The sequence below is a fragment of the Sarcophilus harrisii genome, chromosome 3 (assembly GCF_902635505.1).
Source record: "Sarcophilus harrisii chromosome 3, mSarHar1.11, whole genome shotgun sequence".
NCBI lineage: Eukaryota > Metazoa > Chordata > Mammalia > Dasyuromorphia > Dasyuridae > Sarcophilus > Sarcophilus harrisii.
In genome coordinates, this window is record NC_045428.1 from 432,929,910 (window position 1) to 432,957,235 (window position 27,326).

Genomic DNA, 27,326 nt, shown 5'->3' on the forward strand with positions numbered 1-27,326 from the left:
TGTGTGTGTGTGTGTGTGTGTGCTCATTTCTCCCGAGCCTACTTCTTGAAGTTGGACTTTATTTTAGGGATGAGTTCTGTATACTTCTGGAGGGAAATGTGTGTGCCTGGTTATGGCACCACGATATGAATCTGGAACCTTATTTTGCCCTAATACACATCTTTGATCCTCTCTTAATCCCTGGTCACGTCAATTCTTTTCTATCCAGCATACTGGCTGGACAAGTTTCCAATGTTCACTGTCTCTGCTGTTTCTTTATGTTAACCTTGGTTGGAACAATGATTCACTATGATTTTTTTCTTGGATTTCATGATTAGAACTTAGTCTACTGCATTTTCTAACTCTTTGTGGTAGAAATATGTTGGAATAGCTGGGCTTTATTTCTACTTACTCCTCATTATCTTGATTCTACCTCATATTTTTTATAGACTAGAACAGTGATTTGTACCTAGCAGGAAATTAATAAGCTTTTGTTAAATGAAAAAAAAATCTAAGGTTCTTTTCTTTATGAACACCACAGAGACTAATATAGTATGTTAAGCATAAGAGATACTTAATTTTTAAAAGCTCTTGAATTTATGATTAATACTATTGTAATTCATTGCTATTTTAAGTACTAAGTATGTTATAATAAAAATGCATTATATTTTTTATATAGATAAACAGAATATGAGATAACTTGGACATGATTTGTTAAGGATCATGAGGAAACAGATACGTTTTCAAAATTAAATAAACCTGGGTCCAAATCTTGCCTCTGGCCAATACAATTTGTATTCTTGTTTGAACCTTCCTTTGATGAAGCCCAAGGATGGGGCAGCTATGTGATGCAGTGGATAGAACACTGGCACTGGAGTCAAAAAGATCTGAGTTTAAACCCACATTCAGACACTTACCAGTTGTGTAACCTTCAAATCACTTAATCCCTATTTGCCTCAATTTCTCATATGTAAAAAATGGGGACACAAGAGAAGGAAATGGCAAACCATTGCAGTATCTTTGCCAAGAAGATCTCATGGACATAATCCATGGGGTCACAAAGAGTTGGACTGGATTGAACTGAACATTCAAAGCATGCTAACCATGCTCTCTTCAAACTCAGATCAGTCTATGAGTCCCAAAATTATTTCTCCATCTTGCTTTTATGTGTTGTTATTCCCTACTAGAATGTTAGCTCTTTGACGACAGGAATATATATATATATATTTCCAGTGCTTAGTATGGCATTTGACATGTGGCAAGTGCTTAATACATACTTACTCATTCTATGGATACACACACACATCTTCCCCACATCTTCCCCTCTCCCTCTCTCTTTCTGTCCTCCTCCTACCTATCTATACCACCCTACACAAGTCCCTTGACAACTGACTATCCCCAGAAACTATAAAATTTCCTCATCAGTAATTACCAACACCAATGAAATCACAGAAACAAAGGGAAAAAAAAACAAAAATAACCCATAGATCCAGGATACAGTAATCATCTAAAATATTATAAGTATTATAATTACTACATAGATGTAATATGCTAAAATATCTTTCTAACAGGATATCACAATATTCAAATAATACTGTTTAAAAGAAAGATTCTACTTTAAATAATTATAATAATAATTAGAATAATAGAAATATGTTTGTAATAAACATGCAATCAGTATGTACCCAACCACTTAACCTCAGTTGATATATTTCAACTGAATTGCTTCTTTCACATGTTCTCAGCCCCTGAAGTAGTGGTTGTGGCTGTGGGTAGATGGGTGGGTCTCCCTCTCTTGTATATCTCATGTGCTGCCAGTAAGCACCAAGAAAGAATAAATAAATAGGGATAGCTGCCCAAATAGCAGGAAGCATTAGGCAGTACAAACATCTTCCTGTGTTTAACAAATAAACATAAATGAAAAATAATAACAGTTATGTTGAGACTTTATATTTAGAAATAAGTAGCATTTGTATTTTTATGTTTATTTTAAATTGGTTTGCTCTTTGGGTCAGTATGGGGGGTTGGAAGGTGATTCTTAATATTCTTCGGTTAAGCTATCTGCTTCTTACCAGTTTCTTCCACTCAGTTTCCCAAGCTGATTAACATCATATTCTCTTTCTATTCATGAGTCTAAAATTATCTTTTTTTTTCTTTTTTTAAGGGCCTTGCCCAGTCGAGAAAAATCTCCGCTGTGGTTTTTAGCTCACAGAAGCCCCATGGGTCTCCTCAGCCAGACATTTATGAAGGCTGCTTTATGTTCTGAGGGTGGAGTCCCTATTTTGAGGGTGGGAAAATAAGTTCTTATTCTCTTGGCTATTTAAGACTCTGTGAGGTATTCCTGGCGGTCCTCCTCTGCCACAGGCATCAGGCAGCTTCCAAGATTTCTCTTTTCTTACCCAGAACTGATATCTTCCATGGAATGGAATCTTTTAAAACTCTTTTTGGGGACACAAGTTCTTAGTGATAATTTAGAGACACCTCGTTGACACAGAGTGGCTTTTCAGATGGAAGGCAAGCAAAAGAAATCAACTTTATGAGCTGTGTGACCCCAAAGCTCCTCTGATAACATGGTCTCTAATTAGCATAGATTCTCTTTCAAAGAAAATATGAGAAGTGGGTTTTGTTTTCCTTGTTTCAGTTTTGCAGGTTAAGATTCTAAGAATTCAAAATTCTAATAATGCCTTCAAATTCTGTAAAAATTCCATTCTAGTCATATTCTGATTATTTAAAAATATATTCCCCCCAATGAAATATTCAAGTAAAACAAATTCACTCATTATGTGATCTTGGGCAAGACATACCTATTTTCAGTACCTTAGCTTGCCAAGTATAAAATGATGGGGTTGGACAAGACAATCTGTAACAGCCTGTTTCTATGAAAATATATATCCTTAGCCAATTCAAACCTGAAGTGGACACTTTGCAAATATGCAACTAATCTGCATATTAAAATGCCATTTATTTTAATGAGAATATCAGCAATGACATTTTTGATCTGGCCAGATAGAAAGAGATCTATAATCACCACTCTCTAAATCACAGCATGATGCAAGGCAAGTTACTTTCTTCTTAATCTGTAAAAGTGGGGGTGGAAGATGGGCAGACTAGATCAAGGCTTCTTAAATTTGTAACCCTTTTTCACCTGAGAAAAATGAGTATGCAGATAGATAAAATAGATTTACAAATAAAACATTTACTGATAATAAATTATAATATTGTAACACCCACATTCAATTATGAGACTTCATAGGAGGACATCACCCCCAGGTTTAAGAAACTAGGTTTTAAGACTCTTTCTAGCTTGGACTAGACTCACATCTATTGTACAAGGCATTTTCCTCTATTTCCCATTTAATCAAAAGCCTCTAGTCCTTCCAGGTTTAGCTTGAGTTCAATTATCTTCTATGAAATCTTCCCTAGACTATAGGGCTTTTCTACTTCCTTCCAGTTTTATAGCACTTACTATTTTTGACTGTTCTTTGGCACTTACATACTGTGTTGTCAATAACTTGAATAACTTGTTTATATAGGTCATGGAAGTTTTTTTTTTTATTTCATGCCATGTTTTTCTTGTTTTTGTTCTTTCTTCTATGTGTGTGTGTATATATATATATATATATATATATATGTATACACATTGCTCTCTATTCTAAGAAGACTTTGGTATGTCTATGGAATAAAAAATGTCATCTCAAATCATAGCTGTCTTTGTCACTAGCTAAATCCTTGAAAAAATCATATATTTTCTCTGAGTCTTCCTTTGTTCTTGTGTAAACTGAGAATTTTTATACTACCCACCTCATGGGCTTGCTATTAGGCAAGTACTTCATACATATTCTCAGTTTAACTAAGGCCATCATTCAGTGCTTAAGGCTGTTAAAGACCTTAGTTTAAAAAGGCCAAGGTTTCCCACTGCATTTCCAGTCATTCTATCTATATCTAGCTACTGGATACCAGAAACTGGTGATTCTGCACAGATTTCTCTCACTTAAATCCAATTCACTTGCACGTCATAGCATCACTCCCAGATGTCACAGTTCTCTTTGAGAACTTTATAAATGGGTATATAAATGCCAGTTGCTTTACAGATATGTAATTTATAGTTAATGGATTTGGGAAAAAATGATCTTTCTAGTGACATCTATAAGAAATGGTACAGCATATCCTTGGTCAAGAAGGAAAAAATGTTTTTGTTTTTTTTTCAGAATTGTTTCCGTGAGAAAATCTGATCCAACTTAATTTAAATTTGCTGAATCCTATTTAGGAATATAAAGTGAAGTAAGTTTTTATTTTTGTAGAAAAAAATTCCTATGTGTTGAAATGTCTACACAATGCCCTATACTTAGATCATAAAACTAGACCTATACCATAACGTTTTGTTTGTCTCAGTTCTCTCAGCTGTAAAATGGGAATAACAGCATCTCCCTCCTAGGGTTATTGTGGGGATCAAATGAGATAATATTTGTAAAATGCTTAGCACAGTGTCTGGCACAAAATAGTCACTGAATAAATGATTGTTTCTTTCCTTTCTCGGCTAAGTCAACTGGCTGTTATGTAACTTCAAATTTCTCTATACATAACTGGCACTTGAAAAAAATGTACATATATACACACATAATACATAATATATGTATATTTATAGGTATATATACATTGTTATGACAAATATTTGATTTTTTGCCATCATATTTCTAGGCCCACTGAAAGTTGCTATGTCAATCAAGCCTACTGGACATTTAAAGTTGGTAGCACCTAGAGATAAGGGATTAAAGAGGTGACCTACTTGCGACTCTTCTCCCCACTTTTCTGAATCTCTTTAGAATACAACACTGTCTCAGGTGGCAATTCACTTTCTTAAAATAGACCTACTGTTTGAAAGCTGAATAGATGACATTTATGTAGCATTTTAAGGGTTACAAAGTGCTTACCATATATTATCATCATCTCATGTGAGCTTTGCAACAATTCCATGACGTAGGGTCTTATGGGATTCTCATTTTACAGATTATTAACATTCTCAGAGGTTAAGGGATTTGCTGATGGTCACACAGCTGGTAAGAGTAGAAGGAATGCTTCAAAACCAAGTTTTCCTGTCTCCCCTTCTAGCACTCCTTTCTCCTATGCTTTGCTATTGCTGTTCCAAAGTATATCTGACTCTTTATAATGCCATTTGTGGTTTTCTAGGTTCTATTCTGAACCATCTAGCTACCTCTTAGGGCAACACAGGTTAAGTGACTAGTCCACAGTCACATACAGCTAGTAAGTGATTGAGGCCAGAATACAAAGATTCCAGTGGAACAAGTCTTGTCACCCAGCCATTCCTTTTTGTGCTTAAATGACAATGCCCATCTTATCTAAAAGTCAAGTGGTTTTATAATCTCCATAATCTCAGCATCGTAAAATAACTTTAAGATACATGGTATTAATTCTTTATTTCACTGTCTTTCGTTACTTAGCAATTTTAGGTGTCACACTTGAAACCAACACATTCCAACTGATAAAAAGAGAAGCTTTTTTTATGATACTAGTTTCTTTTACGGTCACCTGATAATAAACAAAAGCAAAGTATTTCTCATGGCACTTATTACACCTTTCTCCTCGGAATAATTCAGAATCTCTTTTCTTCAGGAATGAGAGAAATTTGACTGTCTCCAGTTAATACTATCTGGTCTAAAAACAATCTCCAAACTAAAATACACTCTTGGGGACATTTGGTTCACCTTACAACCAGCATTTTAAAAGTAAGGGCTATAGTTCTTTTGTAAAAGGGTTCTGTCTTTTTGCTATGTGTTTGACTGCTCCCAGTAATTGTACCAGATCCTAATTATTCCCAGAAAATGGGAATGTGTTGTCATCCCCATTATTTGTTCCCTCTTGGGGCTCCATGAGACTTCCTAGTGGCTGAGGGGTGTGTAAACATTACATAAGAACTGCCTGTAAATCACCATTTCTAATCTGAAGAACATATCAATTATTTACCAGTTTGCTGCTGCTTAGAGTGACTTTTAGGGAATTCACCATGACAACATGGTACCCTTTTTTATTCATTTGTGAAATTGACAAACATTAGATGTATGATCTTATGAATTAGTCCATATGTCAGTCCTATATGTAATAGCTTGTTTATTAATACTGACTCTGAAGAAGCAGGTTTTTTTTTTTTCTTTTTAAGTAAAACTTTAGATTGGAAATTAAGAAGTTAAAAGCCAGGTGTCATTTTCTACTTTGCAATATCAATTATAAACACACAGATTTGTTTCATCAGTCACTGTTATATAAAAGAAAGAATATATAGCCAAGACTTTAGCCTAAAAGTGATTTAAAAGCATCATGCTGTGCCTGCAAAGCTATGTGAGAGAAAACACAAAATGTATTTTTTGTTCTTTTCAAGTTAGCACAGTATTAAAAATTATACATGTTATTGCTAACCTTGCTTATGATTTTAAAAGGGAAATTTTGTACACTTTATCTCCTGCTGGGCAAGACTATTTTCCCATGGAAAACACAATTTATCATGTCAATGAGTCTATGACTATTTGGAAAATTGTGTGGCATTAAGACATTTATTTCATTCTGAATTTATAACTCTCTTTCCTCCAACCCCGACCCCTTTCATGAATGCAGCTAGGGAAAAGAAAAAAAAATATGGGTGCAGGGAATATAAAATAGAATTAATCAAAAATCCAGGCTAGGCTGCCAATTGTTCTCTGAAGTCTCCTGACTATATAATGATATGATGACTTAGCCAGCCTTGGGAGGGAGTGTGTGTGGAGGGGGAAAGAGAAAGGGTGATTGCAATTGTCATGATAATGAGGCTTAATAAGCATGTGTCCATTATGTTTATAGTGAGATAATATGCTCCATTTCATGCTCAGCTGTCACTGTAGACAGGATAACTTCTATTTTTCAGTCGTGGAAAAAAAAAAGGAAATGTTGATTTCCCTTGTTGATTATAGCAGTCTAACTCAGATATCTGGAAAAAAGAGCTTATGTTGTCATGTTCCATAATTAGGAACATATCCCAAGATGTGCTCATGAATATCTCACATCAATAACATGGCAGTTACTAGGGATTTTCACAAGGTCAATTTTAGTTTATAGGGGGAAAAGTAAATGAATCACACCAGGATGTGAGCATGATATGAATGATATGATTTCTGAACTAATTACTAAAGTGTTGTAGTAAGTGACAAAGTTCAGATTCAAACTCAGATCTCCTTATTTCAAATCCAATACTTATTTCTTATCTTTCCTCCCTTTCATGAGATTTTTCTGAGTACCAGGTAGGACCCTGAATTTCTGTTTTATGCACTAAAGTAATATTGTAAGGAAGGTGATAGCTTAGAATTTTCTCTTGGCCTTTGCACTAAGTAACAATCACACCTCACATGCAATGCCAAATTATTTAGTTTATGTAAATTTTGAATAATAAAAAGTAGTGTAGAAAATTGGATGGCATTTTAAAAGATAGCTTTGAAAAAGACTATTACAATGTGTATCCCATATACTGTATCAATGCTTGCCAAGGGCTCAAGACTTTCTCAATCAGTTTGAGTTATGGAAGAAGTCAGAAAGTATGCCTTTAAAAAAAGACAGGGGCAGCAAAAAGTAGCACATGATGGTTTCTGTGGAGGATGATGAGGTTTGGAAATTGTGACAATTGCAAAACTAAAAGCAGGAATTAAAGTGACTATGAAGACATCAATGGAGTTAGGCATGACAAAGATAAAAAGTAAGGTTATCTAATCTTCTATATATCTGGATTTCTCTTGGTTCCTAGAAATATGGAATTATTAGTTCTGTTTTATTTAGTAATATAGGGTGATTTTGTTGTTTTGGTTGTGTCTGACTTTTCATGACTCCATTTGGGATTTTCTTGACAAATATACTGGAGTGGGTTGTCATTTTCTTCTCCAACTCATTTTACAGATGCAAAAACGGAGACAAACAAGGTTAAGTGACTTTCCCAGGATCATATGGCTAGTAAATGTCTGAGTCCAGATGACTCTGGAAGAGAGACAAAGGCTGGAACTTTGTGGATCTCTGCCTCACTAAAATCTAATTCATGTGCAAGACAATATCCTAGTGATATCACTGGTCCTCTTTGAGAACATGGGATAAACAACAACAATATAGGATACTATGTGATGAGGGGTCTGGGGTCAGGAAAACCTGAATTCAGATTTGGTCTCAAACACTTACTAGCTGTGTGACTCTGGGCAAGTCACTTAACTCTATTTGCCTCAGTTTCCTCATCTGTAAAATAAGCTGGAGAAGGAAATGGCAAAACATTCCAGTATCTTTGCTAAAAGTAGAACATAACTGGAAAAATGATAAACAGAAGCAGCAGAATTCAAATGAAATTTTGGATACTTTATTAGCTGTGTGACCCTGAACAAGTCACTCAAATTATATGTCTCAGTGTTCCTAACTGTAAAATAAGAATAATAATAGTACTTACCTTCTAGAGTTGTTATGTGGAACAAATGAAATAATAATTTGTAAAGTGCTTAGTACAGTAACTGGTACATAGAATAAGGACAGAAAATAGCATATGGCTATAATATTTCTGACAAGTATCAACTTCTGTCCAAAGGAAGCACACTAGGAGCACGCTAAACATATTCCTCTGTCCCATTTCCACGGGGAAAGTGATATTAGGGCATTCACAGCAGCTTTCATTGTTTTAGGACAAGCTACTGTGACAAGGGAAAAATCACAGGGTGTGAATGTATAATGGTTATTCTGCCTTCATCTCTCTCCTTGACTCTTACCATTCCTATTATTATGAGAATACTTTTGGTGAGATGGGAAGTTTCAAGTGTCATAGAATCAATGAATTATTGTTTTTATTGATAGTATTTTATTAATTTCATTAATAATAAATTAATAACATCCTTGAAGTCCAACATATTTATGATGTGAGAAGAGTGATAACAAAATTAGAAAACCCTAGCCAGGGAAGTACAACAGGGATCCTGTGGGCTTTGAGACTGCTACATCTAAGGCTCTGTAAGAATCTTAAGTACCAGTCAAATGGATTCTGGCTATGCTATTGATTGAATTAGCATCCTGGCCAGAGGGTTTGCTCATGAAATAGACAGCACAGCATAGGGTAATATACAGGAACTACTTAAAACCATCAGAATAAAAATCTTCACATAGAGGACTCCAAAGAGAGTTACTCTTTCATGTGGTCACATCAAAAAAAAATGGCAATATACAGAGCAACAAATCAGAAACACCCACACCCCACTTCCTGGGGATGCTTGGGTACAGATTGTGCTGACCACTAAAAGAAATAAACTGGGAGTGTGCATGAAATGGACTAAAGATATGAATGCTTTTTAACCATTCTCTATTCATTCCTTTCCCTATCTGATTGTGACTCTCTGGATACCACCATCTTGCCTCTGATGCCTTCTCATCCTGAAACTTCCCTCTGTATTTGTGACTATCTCACTCTCATGTCAACTTCTACATAAGTATTTAAATTCCTAAGGAATTCATTTTTGCATATGTCCAAAGAACTGTGGGGTCTTTTAGAATTTGATTCTGTCTTTCAATTGTTGAAAGTGATTCAACTAATTTAATATTATCTTTGGGGCAAATCAAATTGAACTAAGAATGTGTTATTTTCATAGATTTTTGATTTATATAACATTCCTAGAATATTTCTCTACCTTTGCAGTCCTTTTCTCCACCTTTGTAGTCCTTTTCTCCTATTGCTGAGTTCTTCCTGAAACTTTCATTTTGGGGAATTACCTAGACTGGCCATTTTTCATTTCTTTCCTAGCTTTGCTTCTGAGTTTTTAGATATTGCCCCCATTGTTTGGTGTAGGTATGCCTCCTACTACAATTTTCAACTTCTTTTTTGTACTGCCTTACCCTTTCATGAAGTAAGCTTTTTGAGGGCAGGGACTGTCTTTTTTTTTTGCTTGGATTTGTGCCTCTAGTGCTTAGCACTTAATACATAGTTAATAATTTTTTATTGATTATTCCTGTGCCAGTGCCACATGAAGAAAGTACAGATAGTAAGACTCAGAACTAGATACATACCCCACCAGACTCCAGAAGGAGGAAATTTTACCTAGTTCTACATCTTAAAAATTACAACTTTCTCTTTGACATCATGGGAGTAAAGGGTGAAACACTCTCTACTATCTAGAAAATCCAGGTAAATTTTTTATCTTTTCCTTTGTATCAGTAAAAAAGTCTGAATTATTTGGTGGTAAAAGATAAAACATATTGATATTATACAACACTATACATATATTTTATGTATTTCTAAGTTTCTAAATTTTTTCCCCTCATCTGTTGGTCTTTGTATGTTATCTGTGGCTTCTGCAAAACTCCTTCCAAATTTCCATTTAATTTCTTATGTCAATCACAATGGGGAAAATAATTATGTAGAAGAGATAATGATACTTTCTTCTCCTCATCATTTTCCAACTTTGGCCTGAAGATACCTCTGGGTCCATAGTAGCTTCCAATCCTTCACTAAACTATTAATGACCAATTTGAAAAGGTAGGGGGCCTCAGGAAGTAGATAGGAAAGCATCCTAAACGTTTCATCTAAGGGAATAGCGTGGGCAAATATTTGAGGCAGTATGTAACAATAAAAAAAATAAGTAGACCTTCCTGAAGTCAAGAGATCTCAATTTAAAATATCTGTGGGATACTAAATGTCACTTCATTTTTCTGGATCTCAGCTTTCTCTTGCAAAATGAGGTTGGATTAGATGATCTCAAAGGTCCTTTTCAACTCTAAATCTATGACCCTGAGAGTACAAAGAAGAAAAAGATGGAAGAAAAGACATCATTGAGGGAGGGAAGAGCATGAGCACAGACATGATTGTGGAACAGAAATATAATCAGGGAGGATTCATCCTTCTCATATGACTCAATATTAAACCAAAACAAACCCCTTTTCCTTTTCTCACACCATTCTGCCATCTCAAACATACTTTTATTGTGACAGTGATAATAAATTTACTATGGTCAATGGTACTGGAATTTTAAAGCTTTTGGCACAACTTTCTGGCACAACTTTTAAAACTTTGTCCCTGCCCCGACATCTCTAATCCCAATCCATATCCTTCAATAGGAAATTGACTTTTCTTTTGTACACAACTCTAAATAGTTTTCAGATTTTTTTCAATATTCCCTTGAAATATTTAGAATATATTTATGGGACACAGAAACCCAACATTTGTGGTTGACTTCAGATCATTTACGCCCTGATGTGATCTGAACACACATGCACAGCTTATAAAAAGACCTTTCCAGGGGCAGCCAGGTGGCGCAGTGGATAGAGCACCATCCTTGAAGTCAGGAGGACCTGAGTTTAAATCTGACCTCAGACACTTAACACTTCCTAGACATGTGACCCTGGACAAATCACTTAACCCCAATTGCCTGAGGGGGAAAAAAAAAAAACCACATTTCCAGGCCTCTATGCCTGAAAATAAATACATAAAAAGAGATATTACGGGACTAATGACAAAAAACATATGATGTAACCACTCAATTAGAACTAGAAATAAATGGATGTATCTTTGTCCTCATATCACCTTCTATATAAATATTTAAATTCCTAAGGAACTCATTTGTGAACATGTTCAAAAAACTGTGAATCTCCTAGAATTTGGTTCTTTCAGTTGTTTAAAGTAATTCAAGCAATTTAATATCATTTTTGGATCAAATCAAATTGAACTGAGAATGTGTTGTTTTCATTAATTTTTTGATTTATAAATACAACTTGACATCAAAGTAGAGAAAAGTTGTATGAATTATAGGGTCTTTAGACCATAAGCTTTTTAATTAAGTATATATATTATGAATATTTTTACATAACATTTACTGAACATTTCTATAAAATACAAGAGTTTATATAAGAAATCTGATGGGACCATTTTTCTCCACTTTTCAAAGCAATTATAACTCATCCATGAAAACTAACAAGAACCAAGAAGTCTAGCGCTTCAACTAACTTGGCTAAGCATGAATCAAAACAGTGGGTAGGGCCACAGTTAGTTAAGAAAATAAGAACATCAGCCAAACCAAACATTTTTTTAAAGCCAGACAGCATAATTATTTTAAGCAACTGAAAATTAGCTTTAAAAAATCTTGATACACTAAATAAGTTCTATGTTTTGTATATTATTAGGTTATACATTACTTGGCTATAGGGTCTTTGTATTTATTTGTTTCACATAATATTGTATGCTGGCAAATGCTATTTTTTCCATAAACATAAAAAATACCGTTTGCCAGGTTATTGTATTTGCTTGTGACAAAAATAACATAAAATGTAGTTGTATGAGTATGCCTGAGAAGTGTTCATTGCAAGTAACAGCTTGTAAGGAATTCAGCTACCTGCATTTTTAAAACATGAGGCTCAATGAGACAGGCCATCTATGATTTAGTAACAGTAAGAAACCTTGCCAGCTTCAGCTTTCTCAGTTTCAAGATGGTGCTCTACTAGCCAAGACTTTATCCATCATGCAGTAGAGAATGTGAAAGGCTTGCTTTCCCAGTAAAAAGCATTTCCCCAAAGGACAAGGGGGGTAACTAAGAAAGACATATGTCTGTCTTATCTTCTTTGAGAAATCTGCTTGCTTTTGAACCATATCTGCTCTCAGAGTTGAGAATTCACTAAAAGTGGCTGCCTTCCTGTCCAGGGTCACCTGAAGGTGTGCAACTCTAAGAGGTGTGGCTAAGTATCTTGAGACTGGCTATTCTATTACACACCAGATTCTCTTCCCACCTTGACTTTCCTTTCATAGGGTATGAGGGAAAGAATTTGATTCCAAGGGCATTTCAGCACACATGGAAGATTGTTCTGAAAGATACTCATAACAGTAATAAAAACAAAATAAAAAAGAAAGAAGATTATCTCAATGACTGGGGGTAATTTTACAAACACTAGTTGGACACTGTACAAAACTGGGAAACCTATCATACCTATTCAGCAGACGTGTCATTTAGGTATTTCTACTTCAGTAGCAGAACACTGTAACATACCTAACTGATGAGGCTCACTGTATGAAGGTTCAATTTATTTGAGTGATGAAAACAGATCACAACTTTGATTTACAAGCAGTTCTTCTTACTGAAAATGTTAAAAGTGCCTTTTCATATAGACTCAATTTTAATCTCTACAAAATCAAATTCCCTCCCATGCCTCCATGCCTCCATGCCTCAAGGAAATGATTATGGATTATATGATTTAGAGTTTTAAGGGTCAACTCTTTCCTTTAAAGATGAAAAAATGTGTTTAACGTCACACAAGTAATTATTAGTAAGGTTAGGATTTGAACCAACATCTTTAGAACCCAAATCTAGGGCTCCTTCACTATCAATCAATAAACATTTCATAAGTATCAACTAGGGTGGCAGGGCTAATGTTAAATACTGGCCTTTTCTTAATCTGGAGTTCATGAGCTTTAAAAAAATTGATAACCCTTTCTATGTGATTGTTTTCTTTTGTAATCTTATGTATTTTTTACATTTAAAAACATGATTCTGAGAGAGTTCCATTGATTTTTACCAGATTGCCAAAAGGTTCCAGCATTCTGCCAAAATGTATAAAGAGCCCCTTTGCTTACTATACCAAGATGCTTCCCCAAATGTATACCATATAAGCTCTGGATGGTCCTTCCAAACTAGAATAGCTCTGCGAATGGGTTCATTGAGATTAAAGGCTTTCTGTCATGATAGCTTGGTTTGGAAAGGTTCATCAACAGAAAAGGCAGTTAGGTGACACATTGGATAGAATGGCAGGCCTGGAGTCAGAAAGTCACATTTTCCTGAGTTCAAATCTGGCTTCAGATACTAGCTGTGTGACCCTGGGAAAGTTATCCAACAATATTTATCTCAGTTTTCTCATCCATAAAAACAGAGAAAAGAAATGGCAAACCACTCTATTATGGTCATCAAGAAAAGTCAAATGAGGTCATGAAATATTAGAAGTGAAACAACTGAATAGTAATAAATTCACAGAGAGCTAGCCTTCAGCTAATAACTTTTCAGTTCATGAAAATAATTTAAATCACAGAGGGATTCCACTTTATATCAGTGGTCATTGGAGATTTCAATTTCCTAGGTCAAAAGATCATTGATTTAGCAAGAAAAGGTATCTTTTGTTTAAGTTTCTTTTTTTTTTAAATTTTAATAGCCTTTTATTTACAGGTTATATGTATGGGTAACTTTATAGCATTGACAATTGCCAAACCTCTTGTTCCAATTTTTCCCCTCCTTCCCTCCATCCCCTCCCCCAGATGGCAGGATGACCAGTAGATGTTAAATATATTAAAATATAAATTAGATACACATTAAGTATACATGACCAAACTGTTATTTTGCTGTACAAAAAGAATCAGACTCTGAAATATTGTACAATTAGCCTGTGAAGGAAATCCAAAATGCAGGTGGGCATAAATATAGGGATTGGGAATTCAATGTAATGGTTCTTAGTTATCTCCCAGAGTTCTTTCGCTGGTGTAGCTGGTTCAGTTCATTACTGCTCCATTGGAACTGATTTGGTTCATCTCATTACTGAGGATGGCCAGGTCCATCAGAATTGGTCATCATATAGTATTGTTGTTGAAGTATATAATGATCTCCTGGCCCTGCTCATTGATTTAGAGTGAAAAGGGATCTTAAAGGGCATGAAATTCAAATTCTACCCCAGCACTTACTATCTATGAGATGTTGAACAAATCATTTTACCTCTATTAGTCTGTCCATAAAATAAGAGAATTGGATGGCCTCTGAAGTCTCCTCTAAGATCTAGATCTATAATTCCATGCCTCAAAGTTAGGGTCTGGGGAGTGGCAAAATTATAGTTTCATTAATGAGCTGGAGGCAGAGAATTGTTAAATGACTAAATTAATATCCTATTCTCAGGCTTATTTTTTATTACTATATTACATAGCCTCCAAGAACTAACTTGGCTTTCTTTCCCAAAACAAAGGGAGGGTTCTTGTATAAGGAAAGATTAGGGAAAACTTCCTAACCCAAGAACTTTTATAGTTTTTCTAGTATAAAATCCAATACTGAAGTCAGTGGGAAAGGAAATTGCCAGGCAGATTATAATGCTGCACACTTTCAATTATTTATTTAAGACACTAACATTTTTTATTTAGAAAAGGAAAAGGACTTATAAAATCCTTGTACAAAGCCAACACTGTGTAAGGATAGTGTATAGGACATTTGTACACTTTGAAATTTCAAGACATTTGGAATCTTTTTCAAGATTAGATGCTTGTATCTTTTCTCCATGATGAAAATGAGTTAACACTTCCACATGTGATAACCTTAATGTCTTCCCGCAAATTTTGTCCGAAAGTTCTTGCTGTTAAATAAGAAAATAATCTCTAAAGAAACATAATTCCTCTGTACCAGTACTAGCTCATGAGATATGATATCACGAGTCTTATATTATGTAAGACAATTTTACCTCTTAGCTCATGGTGTTATTCAGTTCAGTCATGTTCAATTCTTTATGATTGCTTTTGGGATTTTCTTGGCAGAGATGAAATGGTTTGCAATCTTTTTTTTCCAACTCAATTCACAGATGAGAAAACTGAGGTAAGCAAGGATTAATGAGTTGCCAAGAGTCACACAGCTACTAAATGTCTGAGGCCAGATTTGAATTTAGGAAGTTGAGTCTTCCTGACTCCAGACCAGCACTTTATCCACTGTGCCACCCAGCTGCTCCATTATAAACACCCTGTCCTGACACTGCTGTACAATATTTAATCTATTTTTCCTTTTAATTTTTTTTTATCAATTACATAAATTTAGTACAAAAATCTGTTTTTCATGTTGTCTATTCTTTTGCAAAAACTGTTTATTTTGTTTTTTAAGTCTAAAAAATTAATTGTAACCACTCTTAGGATCCAATACATGTATAGAGAACTGTTGATATACTCAGCACTTAAGAGAATGTCATCATTCTCTGATTACATTAGATAATAGTTTTTTTAAAACAAAAGGTTTCCTGACACCCTTAAATAGACCAACTACAAAAATTAAATTCTTGACTTTGTGGGATCAAGAAATCTACGTTGAAAACAAAATATCCATTTTAATTGGCAATTGTCTGTGACAAAGACAAATCTTCTCAGTATTATTTTCTTATCAAACAAGGTATACACCAAGGTAAAGTTAGGTTCATTCCCATAATATATTTCTCAAGTAAAGATGATACCTACATAAATCAAATAAAATGTGGGGAATTTGACAATTTCATGAATAATTCAACTAGGAAAGAAAGAAAAATAAAAGTGGCTTCTTCATATGTATGTTCCTGGGTACATGTAGCGGGCTGAATTATATAATTTGGCAGTCTACACTGATTTAATTCGCCAGATAATTATACCTTTCTCCACTTTTCTTTGCTTAGGTAACCACAGTAATTAGATGAATTCCTCTGGGGCTTCTAGCTTCACTGGAGCCACTCTAACTGGTAAGTGATAATTAGCAAAAGTTTTAATTTGTTTCTTTTCCATTTTTATCTCTCTTTTTCCTTTCTGCCATACCTCCCTAGGAGAAACAGAATTTTTCCAAGGTGCCCTAGACACCTGGATCCACATGCCTGAGGGGCTGGTCCCTTCTTCACACATTATATGTTGTCATTCAGTGTGTGGATACTGCTGTAAGAGAAAATGATTATCTTTATTAGAATTTCCCTTAAGGATAGCCCTGGATAAATCACTATATTTTCCGTGAAACTGGGCCAGGTAAAAACATATATGTACTTGTAGCACTGACCAGATAAATACAGAGACTTCAAGCCTAAGTTCCTGGTTCATTTGTGAGAAAGATATTATCCTTCAATTCATGGCAGGTTTAGAGAATTCTTCATGGTTGAAGAACTCTACATATGTTTTTAATAACTCACCTGTAGTGTATCCTCAGTGCTTAGAGAAATTTCTTGCAAATAGTGGGTGCTGAATATTTGCCAAATGATGGGCTCACCGAGATCAATAAACATCAGAAATCTATCAATGCACAGACTAAAATACACTGTAGCTACAAGTAACATTTTGAGAAGCACTTTTTGGAAAATTTAACTTTATTGACAAAATATAACATCCAGTCCTATTAAAATAAACACTAGAGAGAATAGAAATAAATGGAGTTTTCCTTAAAATTATAAGTAACATCTATGTAAAATCATTAGCAAGCATTATATGTAATGGAGATAAACAGGAAGCATTCCCAATAATATCAGAAGTGAAACAAAGTTGCTCACTATCATCACTATTATTCAATATTGTATTAGAAATATTAGCTTTAGCAATAAGAGAAGAAAAAGAAATTGAAAGAAAAGTTATCTTTGTGCTACTTCCATGGTATTCTGAAGTGACCAACTTTGAAATGATGAGCATTCTATATTAAGGTTTTGATGTTACACAAATCATGAAATTCCATAAATCTGCTGAAATGACATTTCCAATATAGAGATCTAGTCATGTTAGTCCCTTGCTCAAAAAATTCCAGTGATTTATTAGTGTCTCTTGGAGAAAACGTTACTTCTTTACCATCTGAGTCCAGGCTACCTTTCTAGTTTTTTTTTTTTTTTTTTTTTTACACATTATTCTCCTTTAGTATTCTATATTCCACCTCAATTGGTTTACTTGCTGTAATTCAAACATTTCATTCTATCTTCTCATCTCCATGTTTTTGCACAGGTTATCCTCATTCCTGGAATGCATTTTCTGTTAATCACCTCTTGGATTCCTTAGCTTACTCCAAAGCTCAGTTCAAATACTATTGCCTGAATAAAGCCTAGAACCTACCCTACTCAAAAGTTATCATGTATATATTCTGTATTTATTTACATGAGCATGTATTGTTTTTTCCCCAAGTAGAATTTAAACGAGTGAAGTTGGATAAATGTTCCATTTAGTGAAGGGACTATTTTGTTTTTGTCTTTATGTCATAGCACATACTGGCATACAACAGGCAGGCACTTAATTATTTATTGATTGATTGAAATAAAAAACCATTATAACTTATCTTGACATTAAAATATGTGACATAAAGAATAATGCATTGACCAATAGCCAAGGATAAAATTCTTGCTTTTCTCTTCTTTTTGTTTTTTTTACTTTACCTTGTCTTTTTTTTTTTTTTTTTGCTGAGGCAATTGGGGTTAAGTGACTTGCCCAAAGTCACACAGCTAGAAAGTTAAGTGTTTGAGACCAAATTTGGTGCTCCATCCACTTACCACCTAGCCTCCCCTTTACCTTGTCCTCTTAATATAAGATATATTGAAATGCATTTATGTTGGGTTTATGCCTATCTTGAATAGCAACTGTGCCCATTTAACTATGCTATCATTTCAGAAAGGGACTTATCCCGGTAGATTCCTGAGTATAATTAAATAAATAGGATCACAAGATCATAGATTTAGAACTGGAAAGGATCTAAGAGCTCATCTAGTTCAACATACTTTTTTTTAACAGATGAAGAAACCCAGGACTAAAGAAATTTAAATGATTTGCTAAAATTCATATAGATAATATGTTGGATATTGTTGCAGCTTGTTGGATCAGTGATCTCATTTATTACTTTAAAAAAAATAATAGTAAGTGAAAAGAAAATAAATTACTGCATTTGTAAAGGTTATATTAAATAAAAATATAATTCAAGATATTTTAGACACTGGAAAGGACCTATAAACATGGTTCTTAGCACATAATAAATGTTTCATTTATCCATCTATAAATACATCAAGTTTTATAAACTCTAGTGGACTTTTATTTCCACTTGACTATGCTTCTCTGGATTTGCCCCTAGAAACCTCATGAACACTGGTACTTTCACATCTCAACAGTACCCTCTAACTCTCTCACTGGAGGACAGAAAGAAGAGCTCTTCTTAAAACTTCCATATAATGAGGGGGCCCAGTTCAGCTATCTCTTCATTTCCTACCTGGATGTACTTACTCCTCTTTACTTCTCCATTATACTCTCTGTTAAGTACCTTTCCCTACCCTCTTTTCAGCACCTCTAGTTATATAGTAAGCTCCTTGAGCGTAGAGACTTTTCTTTTTAGTGTTTGTATCACTAGCGCATTTAGGGTAGGTGCCTAATAAATATCTATTGCCTGCTTAATGGACCTTTATCATAACTCTTTAATATACTTGCCACATTTTATTTGGAATTATGGTTATTTGTCATATGGTTATATGTGTAATCTCACTGTTTATACTTAAAACTCTTTGGGGAATAGGAGTTATGTATTATTTATCTTTGTATCTCCCTCAGTACCAAAGACTTGGTCTTACACATTACTTTTTGGTCTGTATCTGTGATTTTATTTTTGGATTTCCTTCCAGATGCAGACGGGTAATAAATCTGTAACTTTTGTTCAGTTGTTTTCCAGTTGTGCCTGACTCTTTGTGACCCCCTTTTGGGTTTTCTTGATAAAGATACTAGAGTGGCTTGCCATTTACTTCTCTAGCTCATTTTATAGATGAAGAAACTGAGGCAAACAGGGTTAAGTGACATGCCCAGGGCCACATAACTAGTAAGTGTCTGAGGACAAATTTGAACTCCAAAAGATAAGTATTCCTGATTCCAGACCTAGACTGTATCTATTGTGCCACTTCGCTGCTGTGAAATCTTTAACTTAATAGATTTACAAGTTCCCTAAAGGCACTGAAAGATTCAGTGATTATATATCAGTTGCTGGATTTGAACCCAGGTCATCTTGATTACAAAACCAGTCCTTTGGGTACTATATCAGATTTGTATTAGTAGAAACTTGATAAATGTTTGTCAAATGAGTGAATATTTTTGAGGAAATGCAGTCTTATAATTTTCTTTTTTTTTAAATACATTTTTTTTCTTTTTCTTTTTTACTTTCAAACATATACTATGACCTCTACATCAAGCAAAGGCTCAGAAATTTGACTTACAAATATCTATGATGGTCATTCACACAGTGATATGTTTTAGTCCCCCAGGGTTTAGACCTGTTTCAGAAAGATTTAAGATCTTTTTACAAGATCTATTCTCATTACTGTGATCAGAAAATTCCAGGTTAAGTGTCAAACCTCAAAATATTTATTCTTGAGCTCTTAATGGAGATAATTTTTCAAAAGATAGATCCAAAGATAGCATTTTTGATTTTCCTGTGTCTCTATGGTGTCACCTCCACAAAGTTCTTAGGCCCATGGCAAATAATTGCATATGCAAAGGATATTTTAATATATTTCATTACTTCTTTAAAATTTTTCAGAGTGAAAGTAGTAAAAAATGAATCAAATTTTCAAAAAAAATATACATTTTGACAAAAATATTCCATCATTCATACACAAAGCATTTATTACAATAAGGGTATTTCTGTCCTATTTGAAACCTTGATATTTTGCAAGAGTTTATCACAGGAAGATCTGAGTTCAAGGCAAATCACATCATCTTGGTGTTTAGTCAACTCTTGATAAATTGCAGAGTAGATATTTCTTTGTCTCTCTGTTTCTGTCTCATTCTTTCCCTTATCTTATTCATTTCTTCCCTCTCTCCATTATATTTTTCTGTCTTCATATACACATACATGTACACAATAGAACATATATGTATATATGTATATATACACACATATGTACATGTATATGTATATGCATACACACAGAAACATACATCAGAAAATAACTATTTTAGACAGGCTCCTATATATTTGGTATATACTGAGTATTAAACAGACTTAAAACATTTTGCACAGATACATGATTGGGATTATGCCAGCACCTAGAAAGAATAATGTTTCAGGACAAGCTATCACCACATCAGTATCCCCGATTCCTCTTCCACTTTGGTCCAATACGAAGGGCAATGATAGTATTCTTTATCTGACTTGGCTTCAGGTTTCCACTGTGTCTCAATTCCTTTTGTTATTCAATCTGTAGTCAATTATCCTACACTTAAGTTAAAGGTCTGAATAAATTTGGAAATATGTCTAGGCTAACTGTGATCATGATTTGATTCATTTTCTCTTGAAACTGCTGCACCTGAAGGAGCTTTTGGAACATTTTATTCACCTTGGACAGAAGCTTTAGTGTAAACAAGCTATTAATCTGAATTTGGATAGAGTATATAACAGTTTAAGCTTGGAGGACAATTGTTACTATCCTCAAAGACAAAAGCTTGTCTCAAATAATTAAAGTGTCTCAGTTCCTTTTGAGCTGCCTTCATGTTAATTAGCTTCACAGTTCTTTTCTTTCTTTTTTTAAAGTGAAATGAATGAAATATACTGTATTAAATACACAAAATATGCAGTAGTGGCTATGTCTTTATTTTTCAAGAATACAGTTTTGTAGGACTGTTTGTGCAGCTGATTCAGGCTATGCTTTAGATTAGGCAATGAGTCTAAAACTATTTTAAAACACCAGGGTCAAATCTCAAAATAGGACTTTTCCATTTGACTAACAACAAGAAAGTCCCCAAAGATTTTCCTACATTTAGAAGGGGAAAATAAATATTTTAAAGATAACATTTTATATTGTATAGACTTTTGTGTTGTCAATAACCAGGAAACAAACTGGAAAGAAAAGAGACTAGATTTTTGCCAGTTTGTCTTCTAAGCAGAAATCATAGCCTTATCACTTAACAGTTTACTTGAAAGAGTAGTGAAGTAAAATGGGAAAAAGAAAACATTTCCCAACTATGAATATCAGCTAGACATCATTAAATAAATCTTAAATCCTATCAGTGAGTAGCAATGAAAATTAAGAACTTGAGGGGAAAATGATAAAGTTATAAACCCAATGTTATTAAATGTTCTGCTCCTGTTATTATATGTATACTACACACATATTGTCAAACATGACTGATAAAAACTCTTATAAAATCAGCTATGGAAAGAGATATCTTAGTGGATGCCACGTAATTAAGCCAAAAAGCAAGAAAGTGCAGGAAATGTTGTTTTATGACCTTTCAGATCATTAATTATGAATGTCATCATCTCAAAGTAATTTTCATGAAAGCTTCATTTGACCCCAGTGACCTTTATTGTTATCACTCATTTTTCCTATTCTCACACCCCCATCTTTCATTCAGTAACAATATCCCGGAACATAACTTGACATAACCACGCCCTCACCTCCCCATAATTTTCTCCTTAATTTCCTTCAATGAAATCTTTATTACTTGAAGAAAAAAACAAAACAAAAAACTAGCTTTGACAATGAGACTAATTGCCCCTTTTTCCACCTTTATTTTTGCAAACCTATAGGTAGATATTTCTTTTTTGGTAAAAGCCTGACCCTTCTAGGAGCCTCTTAATAACCATTCTAGGATTCACTCATAATAGCATTCTTTGCTTTGGGATTTCTCCCTAGTATTCTCATCTATTGACTCAGGAAAAATCTACATTATATAGCATATTGCCTAGCATATAGAAAGCAGTTAATATATCTTGTTGGTTGAATGATTATGCTAAGTAAGTTGCCATCAACACATCTGGATGATTTAGTTTCAATGTATTACACATAACCAGGGAAATTAATGACATGCATGCATTATAGATCCAAATGAACCCAAACAATCAGAAACCAAGATCCATTCTGGCAATAATCTCTCTACAGTTAAATTAAGATCACTGCCAATATGGAAATCTATCTTATAGGAACAATCAGGAAATACCCTACCTTGTGTGTAGACGGAGCATCCGTTTCAAAAATTTCTTTGGGAACTCCAGGCTGGAGGAATGCAATGAATACTAAAAGATGTTTTGGTCCACTAGACTTCCCTTGCAAATGTAGTGTAGACATAGCCTTAGAGACTTTGCTTTATCTCCTGCTTATTCTGGATCTCTTCTGGATTCTGAACTTGGATTATTTCTCCCTTTTTTTCACACTTTGCCTGAGTCCATAGATTCTACCAACCACTCCGTGAGTGTGGTTCCTAAATTTTATTGTACACCCCACATCTCTTTATCCTGTTGAATCTTGCCTCCCAATTATCTCTTCAGCATCTCCTCCTCAGTATCTCATCAGTAATTCAAGTGTAACATGACCAAGATTGTTGTCTGCAACTTTCCTCATAAACTTTTCCCCTTACTCTGCTTAGTCTTGTTATCTGACTCTTCCCTTTCTTGCCTCTTATCCAAACTCCACCCCCTAATGATTTGCCCTTTATGGCTCCCAAGCCTCTCTTTCAAATCTTATTTAAACAGGAGTTTTTATTTGTATTAAATGTCTTTAAACAATTCCCCCACTTCAGAACCTACAGTAAATGTCTCTTACTTCTGTCTCCCCAAATCTCATAGTACATCCTTATTGATATCTCATATTATAAAAATCAAGCTTCTAAAGTTTCCTCATTAAATAAGGAACTAATAATCCAAAGCTAATTGACAGTATAAAATCCGTTATATATCCCTTATGATTGTAATTTATTCATCATATCACAGAGTGCTTAGGTCTTTTTACATGAGGTAGCCTGTGCCTTTATGGATTTGACATTAGGTATATTAAACAAAATATCAGTGATCTTGATATGATTAAGTCATTTGTTAAGAGGTGCTTGGGAAAAAGAGAATGGCTTAAGTAGACAACATCAGGTACATGGGATTATAGATTTAGAATGGGTAGTCACCTGAGAGATTTTTAAATTCAGTCCCCTCATTTTACAGATTAACTGGCTTCTGTTGTCTGTCAGCTGTTTCATCCTGACCACTGGCATTCTGATCAAGTTCCCTAAACTTATCAAGGCCTCAGTTTCCTTGTCTGCTAAATGAAAGATTTGTAACTTTATGGTTGCTTTCCAGCTCTAAGCTTATGAGTTTCATGAGTCTATGAGGTATGGAAAGAATAAAATGAACTCAATTCCTTGGACAATCTCATCTGGCCTCTAGGTTGGGGGGAAGTGAAAAAGCGCTGCTTACTTTACAATTGGCCTATTTTTCTCATGTTGGTTTAACAACACTCTCTCTCTCTCTCTCTTCTGTGTGTGTGTGTGTGTGTGTGTGTGTGTGTGTTCAAAGTATAGCTCCTTCCATACTTTATAGATCTCCTAAAATCTCTGATTTTTCAAACAATAGTGTGAATTAAAGTAGTACTGTCTCTGTTCTTCGGTTGTTCATGTTTCAAAAAGGACAGTGAGACAGAGATGCAGACAAGGACACACACACACACACATGCCTACATTTGTATGTACATCTAGGGACAAAGCTACAGGCAGCAGGAAACTAACTTTAATTGTGGGCACAAACCTTTATGTTTGGGGTTTTAATATTATAAAATAGACTGAAACTTAGTAAGGCCAAACATGGTAAAATTACATTTCAAAGAAATCTTAGAAAGCCTTAAAAAATTGGGGATGGACATGGGAGTAGAGAAATGTTTTATATATCCAGAAAGGACAAAAGTCATAAAGAAACAGGGTAATAATAATAAAGTGAAGAACACTGTTCATTTTTCCTCCCCCTAGAGGCCAATGCAATTTGGCCTGCCATGGGGAACTGAATTCATTCTATTCCTTTCATTTCTCATTAGTTCAAAAGACTCCTATAAACTTGGAGCTGAAAGAAGGGAATTTTGAGAGATCCTATTCCTCATGTAACAGACAAGAAAAAAACTGTGTGATAGAGGGATTTAAGCAAAATTATCCCTTTTCTCCTAGCCAATTGTCTTTCTCAGACACTACTTTCTGCTGTCTAATTGAGACCACCCCTCCCATCTTAGTCCATTTAAAAATCTGAATTTTTTTTCTAAAGCAATTGGGGTTAAATGACTTGCCCAGGGTCACACAGCTAGGACGTGTTAAGTATCTGAGGCCAGATTTGAACTCAGGTTCTCCTGACTTCAGCACTGATGCTCTATCCACTGCACCACCTAGCTGCCCTCAAATCTGACTCTTATTGTTCTGTCTGTTGCCTGCATCAGACAGATTTCTTGTCTTTGGGGTCTTTTTAAAAAACTCATCTAGGTATCTTATTTTGGAATGTAGAAAAAATAAATGGAAAGATACATTCATCTAAGTGCTGAGAGGAGATTGGATTTCTATTAACTCTTATTAATTTCAAATTTATTTTAATGTTACTATTGATAGCCATTCCCCATATTAACACATTATTAAATCACCATATCACAGATCATTAAAAAACCAAAGCTCTAATGTCTTTCTCTTAATTATCATATTTTATACATTAAAATCTTGCTCTAATTTCAGTCTTCTTGGTTGACTTATTACAACATGGAAACTTTCCTCCTTAACATTGTTACTATCTTTATCTTTTCCCCAGCTAAGGCTCCCTTTTCCAGATTTTCCTATCTCAACATACCCATGATTGAGCAAAGGAAGTCACTTTTTCAAGTGAAGACTATTCACCTTATTATGATGATAACAACATCTATCATTTACATTGGTTCTATCATTTGATTCTCACTAACAATCCTGCAAAGATGCTGTTATTATACCCATTTCACAGATGAGGACACTGAGTATCTTACCCAGGGTAACACAATCAGCAAGTATCTAAGGCACTATTTGAACTCTGGTATTGGTAATTTTTAGTTCATCATTCTTTTTTCTATATCTTTTACATATACCATTTGTCTTTTATCTCATATAGAATTTATTAACATAACTTTCTTCTGCTATAAGAGCAAACTATGTGGTACAGTTTGATAGAGTAGGGGTTCAAATCAAATCTCAGATACTTACTAGCTTTGTGATACTGGGATACTTAATTTCTAACTATATCAGTTTCTAAAGGCACTTACTATATAGTAGGTATCAGTACTATACTAGTATACTATAGTATACTACTATACTAGGTATAGTAGGATTAAATGAGATAATATTTGCAAATCTTAAAGTGCCATCTAAATAATAGCTATTATTAAAATTACTATTTTACTGCTTTTAATAAGTAGAATACTAATTTAAATCTTATTACAAATTCCTCTTTTGTTTTTTTTACCAATTGTAACTGACTAGTCTTTATTTTAAAGCCTTTCTACTTTTATCTGTATTACCACTGGCATTTTACATTAGCAGCTGACCTCTCTTCTGAATCATCTCTACTATTTCACAGAAACAGAATACAGAGATGGAAGGGACCTTGGAGATTATTCCAGTTCAATTCCCATTTTTCAGATAAGGAAACTGAAAGATTAAGGAACTTATTTACAGTGATATAACTAGCTAGGGACAAAACTGAGATTTGATCCCAGATCTTCTCACTCCAAATAACAGTGCTTTATTTATTATACCAGGATACTTCTCATGTTCCCATTCACATGGGAATAAGGGTTATTCCCACTCTTACAATAGTAATCAAATCTGACAACATATGCAGCATTATGAATTTTTAGCCTCCTGCTTCTCCACTTAGAGAAATATCTTTGGGCTCTTTAAGTGATACAATGTGTTTTTAAAATAGCTGTTATCTGAGATCTCCCCCTATCAATTATTTTAAGAATACCAGATATACACAAAATAAGACTAATTGCTCTGCTTATGTCTTATTCTTATACTTGTAGTGTACAAGTATACAAGACTTTAAGTCTGGCACTGAGCCTGAGTTCTCTATGATACAAATTATTTCAAATGCTTAAATCTTCCTAAGGCACACAGGTCTGAACTAATTGTGTCCTCTGACCACCTTAACATTGAAATCACTTTGCACTGACTCTAAACATTGTTTACATACTTATCTGCACGTATTGTTTCCACACAAGTACAACCTAAGCTCCTTGAGGACAGAGGAACCCTTTCTGCTTGGCCAGAGATTTGCTTTTTCAATGGTTTGATTATCCATTACTTAAACTCTTAATTTTATCTAACTGCAATTCAATTTTGAATTAAATTCAAAAAATAAGTTGAGGTAATTAATTCTTCCATTAAGCCTATAAATCAAAAGTGATAACTTCTGTTTTATTCATTCTTGGAAAGTTGAGGTTGAAGCTATCCACTTCCAGAGAGAGAGAACTTTCAGAGTCTGAATGTGGATCATAACATAGTAGTTTCACTTTTGTTGTTTTTATTGTTGTCTGTATGTTTTTCTTTCTCAGTCACCTCCCCCTTTTGATCTGAATTTTCTTGCACATCATGATAAATGTGGGTTTAGAAGATTGCACATTTTAACCTATATTGGATTATTTGATGTAACTATCTCTGCATGTATTTTGAAAAATAAGAAGCTATTATTTTTTAAAAGAAAGAAAAAGGGAGAATGGAGTATGACCTGTTTATGGATGTCTGGGCCTTGGCATATATGTAGTAGAGTGTGCACTGAAGTCACAGAACTCATTTCTAGATTGTTCTTTTTGCCTCTGATTCACTAATTCACTAAATTTCCTTATTGTATCCCAAGAATACT

General features: G+C 34.3%; 1 protein-coding gene across 1 annotated transcript in view; it reads right to left on the reverse strand.

Moving 5' to 3' along the window:
* FRY (FRY microtubule binding protein) overlaps window positions 1-23,116 on the reverse strand; it is a 470,054-nt gene extending 446,938 nt beyond the window's left edge. Inside the window, exon 1 of the mRNA XM_031960730.1 lies at window positions 22,648-23,116. Coding sequence (XP_031816590.1) covers window positions 22,648-22,667 — 20 coding nt within the window. The 5' untranslated portion in view covers window positions 22,668-23,116. The remainder of the gene's footprint in view (window positions 1-22,647) is intronic.
* Window positions 23,117-27,326: the final 4,210 nt, after the last annotated feature.